At 36.3% G+C, this 6,000-nt stretch overlaps 1 protein-coding gene and 1 non-coding gene across 4 annotated transcripts in view; one reads left to right on the plus strand and one right to left on the minus strand.

The window, feature by feature from the left end:
- The window catches only part of LOC142345741 (phosphoinositide 3-kinase regulatory subunit 4-like), a 428,489-nt gene that overhangs the window by 139,157 nt on the left and 283,332 nt on the right, over positions 1-6,000 (minus strand). For 2 of the 3 annotated variants that reach the window (XM_075398038.1, XM_075398040.1), the window contains 2 exons: positions 4,062-4,240; positions 2,861-2,978 (listed from right to left, as the gene is read on the minus strand). In XM_075398038.1, the coding sequence (XP_075254153.1) occupies positions 2,861-2,978; positions 4,062-4,240 (297 nt within the window). The remainder of the gene's footprint in view (positions 1-2,860; positions 2,979-4,061; positions 4,241-6,000) is intronic. The other variant, XM_075398039.1, reaches the window with a different exon arrangement.
- Positions 3,531-3,602, plus strand: Trnae-cuc (transfer RNA glutamic acid (anticodon CUC)). The gene has a single exon. It is a non-coding gene; the product is annotated as a tRNA-Glu (tRNA).

Genomic DNA, 6,000 nt, shown 5'->3' on the forward strand with positions numbered 1-6,000 from the left:
AGGCCACTCACAGATCTATTTAAAGCTTTCCTTGGAAAACTTTCCTCAGAATTAAAATTAGTCAATGTGATTCCCCTGTACAAAAAAGGAGAGACAGGTAAACCAACCAATTACAGATCATCTTCTATTACAACTGCTCTTTCAATAAAAGAAAAATTATACAAAGCGCAGATGGAAGACTATTTGCATGCAAAAAATTTATTAGTCAAAACACAATTGGGTTTCAGAAAAAAACTATTTCACAACAGACGCACCAGTTTATTTCACTGAGCGGATTAGAAAGGAATTGAACGACAAAAAGTTTACTAGATGTGCTCTTCTTGATCTCTCTAAAGCCTTCCACTCAAAAAAACATACTATACTATTAAAAATTGAAATATCTTGGATTCAATGATTCATCAGTGAAGAAATTATACAGTTTCTTAAGCTGAGGATGCAAAGAGTTATTGTGAATGATGACAATTCGTACTTGATTCAATTCCATCCTGAGGTCACCCAAAGTACAGTTCTAGGACCGCTTTTATTCAATCTTTATGTAAACAATTTAGAACTTAAAACGTTTGAAAACCTCCAACACGCTACTGTTCTTTTGACCTCAGACTGCGACATTGATATTTGTAAAAATTCAAATGAACACTCAATAGAAGTTATACTGGGCTACGTTACGTCACTGGCCCTTAAATCAAAGGCAGATAAAACTGAATTTTTTGTATTTGGTAAACAAAATCAACCACAATCACTACAAATTCGAAAACAAAAAATTGACGAGAAAAGTCAAGTGAAGTGTCTTGGTGTAACTATAGATAATGAGCAAAGCTACCTCATGTTATAATTATTTCTTTAGTAATAAGCCATTCACAATATCCAGCCCTGCTATTGAGCACAATTGATAACAACTTATTCGTTACCTTATAAAAAAAAACAAGCTGGGCAGTAAAAGCGTGTTATCATCGTTAGAAATTCGAATCATCTACAGATATTAAGCTCCAGGAGAAAATACTACCTGTTCGACTCTTGCTGGACTACAGATTAAACTGCTACCTCTTTCTCCTATTACAAATCGAAAAACAGCATTCAATAGTCCAAATGGAATCTCGCTACCTACTTTTGACTGCTATAATCAGAACATCAGGGAACAAAGTTTTTTCATCAAACCGTTAGTAGGATTACACTACAATAAAAGCGTAATCCGAAAAGGTATTGAAGTTATGAACAAGTAACCTAAAAATCTTCTATTCTGCCCATGTAATTACGCAACACTTAAAAGAGATTTGTTCATTAAACAGTTTGTCGCAAACTATAAAAATCATAGTTTCGGAAAAGTTTCATGGCGTGACTTCAAATGTTCGTCATTTCGTGAAAGCAATAATCAATAAAATGAACTTTGAATTGGTCCCCATTTGTAATAAAAGTAAGTGTAATATCTTTCTATCCTTAATGATTGTAAACGTGCATTGTCTGTTTTGAAAAAAAATATTTTAATATAACAATTACTGATCTGACAGAATACCTGTAAAATACACTGCCTGAAACTTTACACAAGTCTGTAAATACTCTAAGACGTTTTACTTCTTCAACTTTAACTCGGCCATAAAGATCAAGACTTGATGATTTAGAATGTAGGCAAGAAAGTTCGAGGGGGACAATTTAAACGCTTGATCAAAAAAACTGATCATAAGCAAAAGTGTATTAAGAAGACATGCAGACTAAAAAATGTTACTTTCAAGACAACCAAAGAAGAGCAAAATCAACAACCATCAAAGGATTCCAGGACAAAGTAGCTTTAAATGATCAATTTATACTTATGCTGAACGCCTTTAGTAACGAAAGTGAGTGAATTTTCGAAATAAAATGACTGCTTTCCTCTCTTTCAAATTAACAAAGTCAAACTGTGTCTAACTAATGACGTCACGTATATAAAAGCAGTAAACAAGCGACATGAATAGGTAAACAATACAGCTTTCTAACATTGCGGCGTAGAAAACTGAGTGAGACAAAACAAAAAGTAAGAATATCGTAATAAAAGCTTCTTAGCTCCAAAATCACATTTTCAATTCAACTTTTAGTTTGATCCAACTGCAAATGTAATCAATCGCGCAAGCATCCCATAAATACATTTTTTCAAAAATCAATAAATACATTTTTTATCAATTTTTTTGCAGCAACAAAAATTTGATATACACAATTGGGCATGCCAGATACACCTGGCGTCAATTCATGCCATAGAGTTTGTTAGAAGTTGCATAAAATTTGGATTTTTGTTTGTGCGTGAAAATTGAACTTCTTGTTTCTTAATGGAAAAAGGTCGTCCTGACTTAAAAACAATACTTGGGAAGAATTTTGGTGACAAAACAAAAACATAAATCAACTAAAGTCGGATGAATCGCTCTCGAACGCCAGGCGGGTATAAATTTAGGGGACGTAGCTTAAAATATTTTATGGGCGCAAAAAAACGTACCCATCAGGGGTCCCAACACCGCACCTCTAGGCGGTTGGTCTGACATTTCAACCACGCAGCTACAGTGGCTTTGATTCATGTTTGCTCACAATCACTTTTATGCCAGCAACAAATTTGACTTCCGAATGAGAGCAACTCAACTTCAATCACTCAAAAATGAAGAACTCAAGCGTGAAAAGGCCACTCAAGAAGTCAAAAATGTTCTAAAACAAAAGCTCAGAAACGGTCAAGCAAAAATTTTGCATTAAAAAAACCAACACGTTTACGATAATTGCCTCAAAGTTCGATTAGGAGCAATTAATATGGCAACCCTATTGTTAACGAGAACTGTGGTCAAGTACACGCGGCGGCCTGTAAGCGGGTTAATAGCTACTGCGGAGCCGAAAGATATATTGCGCATACCCTTGCTATTGCCACGATGATTTGGAAGGCTACGAATTTCCTTTCGATTGTTGTCAAGAACGGCCTGGTGGACAGTCGATCGAACAAATTGGATGCCAGATAAGCCCTCGTCAGAAACCTGAAAAGTATTTGTTATTCATATAACCTTAGTATTTGTTATTAATATAACACCACCCCCCCCCCCCCAAAAAAAAAAAACAACCAAAATGGGGGCTATAATTTTGTGTGTGTGTGTGTGTGTGTGTGGGGGGGGGGGGGGGGGGGGGCTATAATTGGAAAGACCAGTTAATACTAATATGCACTACGCGGTAGGGGAAAAAAGCTGTGAAAACAAAAAACTGCTGTTCTTTTATTGTTCTTGGGCCTTTTGCCTTTTGGTTAAATGTATTTTGCAAATAATGGGGGGGGGGGGGGGGGGCACAAACGGAGAAGATCCAAATAGCGTAACACGCACGAAAGACTGGACAAAGGTCTGGAATTCGGTGTGATGGTGAGCATAGGCAAATTCGAACGCGCACGTCTTATTAAAAGCGGTTTCGAACGTGCGAAAAAAACATCTCCCCATCAACTTCAGTCGCCCATTCATTCAACTTTGGGTGGTATTTCCCTTCATAGGTTGCTTTTAATCTTTCTTTGAAATAAGAACAATCGAATTAACTGCAAAACTAAGTCCCAGATGGTCTAGCGGTTAGGATTTGTGGCTCTCACCCACAAGGCCCGGGTTCGACTCCCGGTCTGGGAACACTTTTGTCAAATCTAAAATCAAATATTCAAAACGGATCCTTTTCGTTAGTGCCCCCTTATATATGCTATAGCATTTGCATGGCTTTCAATACTATACATTTACCTATTCATATACGAACAATGCGCATTTACAAAATACCACAACAGCAAAATTTGACAAAACAACTTGGGTCTTTCCCATTATAGCCCCCCCAGCTTAGTGGTCAGATAACCTATAGCCCCCCCAATCATGGTAATTATACCATAATGGAGGGGCTATAATTTCATGGGGGGGCTATAATGGGAAACTTGATTATAATGTATGCATTAACCAAAAACATCAATTTGCGCAAACTTTCATTGTTATAGACAATATATATTATTCACGTTCATCAAATTTTTCTTGAGTGCAAGAACGGAGAAGATCCAAAATTAGAAAGAACAGTTGCATGAGACAGATTTCATTTCAACTTTTAACCTTCCAGAGTAATTGCAGTCCTGGACGACATAATCGTAAGGTAAGCAGCAGTCACCCACTAAGCCCAATTCCGCCTTTCCACCCGATGCCTCTCCGATGAGCTTGCCATTGAGCAGCCGATTGGCCTCCTTGTAGCTGTCCACGTGCGACGTCAGCTTCGGATCAGGGATCACAAAAACCTTACAAAAGACTAAAATAAGCACCTTAGAAGATAACACCATCATTCACACAATTACTAGTAGCTCTCCAAACATTAAAACACAATTAACTCACATCCTTATGAGGGTTCACTTTAATGACAAGTCCCAATTCTTAAGCCATAAAAACATTCTTAAGTCAAATACATGTATTAGCTTATCCATAAAGGTCAATGAAAGTTTCTATTTACGATAGACCACTTAACATATAAAATTGGATTATAGCATTTTTCACAGAAAAAAAGTTGAAAACTTCCAAATCATATCAAAGTGGTAGCAAATTAGATATCAAAAACTACCGACCGATTGCCATGCTTAGCTCCTTGTCACTACTATTTGAGCGTATGGTGTATAAACAGTTCTCAATCTTTCTGCAACAAAAGCTTTGCGTAGAGCAACATGGTTTTAGGAAAAATCGTTCAACCATCACTCAATTGCTTGTCTACTGCAACAGGTTATATGAGTTACTTGAAGCCAACAAAATGCCAATGACAGTGTATCTAGACATAGCAAAAGCCTTTGACACCATCAATTATAACATCATACTTGTAAAATTATGTCGAATGGGATTTGATAGGGCTTTCTTGAGGTTTTTTGCGTCATATTTAACAGATCGACAACAGAGAGTTGTAATATCTTGCGGAAAATCGGACTTTCGACCGATCACCAGCGGTGGGCCTCAAGGGTCAATTTTCACTGTGTTTCTTTTCTCCGTTTATATAAATGACCTACCCGAAATAATTGTCAATGAGTGCTTTTTATACGCGGATGACACAAAAATCGTCAGCACTGTAGACAATAAAATGCAGCTGGAAAAAGATATTGAAAATGCTATTGTGTGGAGCAAGGAGAATCGGTTAAACTTCAATTTCGATAAATTTAAAAACGTGCAATTTTCCTTACGTAAAAATCAAAACAAGCAAATTTTGCGTCTTCCCAGCCGTAGAAACATCTCACAGGAGATACACTTCGAAGACCTGGGCATATATTTTTCCGAAAATTTGTCATGGGATTATCATTTAAGTTTTGTTCTACGAAAAGCCAATCAGAAGCTTGCTTATCTAAAGAGATCAATTCCAAGTGAAACAAAATTGTCAGTTAAATGCAACCTAGTCAAAACTTACATAATATCAATCTTGTTTTATGGATCAAATGTTTGGTATGCCAGTAAAACTATCGTCAGGCAAATGGAAAGGCTTCAGAGAAAAAGTTTAAAATGGATACAATCAAACAGTCATTTTACTGATAAAGAATACAATGATTGTCTTCGATCAGTAAATTTACTTCCGATCACATATCAACTTGTCTTTTTGGATCTCGTAGTTTTGAACAGAATTTTGACAAGAAAACTTCCACTTGAGGCAGAGCAATTTTGGCAAATAAGGAATGGACATCCGAAAACACGATCAAACGAGAAAATATTTTTATACTCAAACGAATGTAATCGCCAGCGTTGCCGATCAAATTTTTTCCAACGAGTTACAAACTTCAACAATTCGATGTCACTGGCACGTGATTTTCCCAGCTATAACCCATATTCAAGTCCTCACAAATTCAAAAAAGAAGTCAAAGAATATCTATTTGATTTAGCTAAGAAGAATTTTAATTACAAATTATACCCATATGGATGGACAGTGTTTGAGGGAAACCAAATTCAAGCCCCGTTAGGGACGTACTAAGCTTGGTGCAACCAAGTTTAGTTAAATTCATTATTATTATTATTATTATTATTATTATTATTA

This window comes from Convolutriloba macropyga, chromosome 9 (genome assembly GCF_964194025.1).
Source record: "Convolutriloba macropyga chromosome 9, txConMacr16.3, whole genome shotgun sequence".
Classification (NCBI taxonomy): Eukaryota; Metazoa; Xenacoelomorpha; order Acoela; family Convolutidae; genus Convolutriloba; species Convolutriloba macropyga.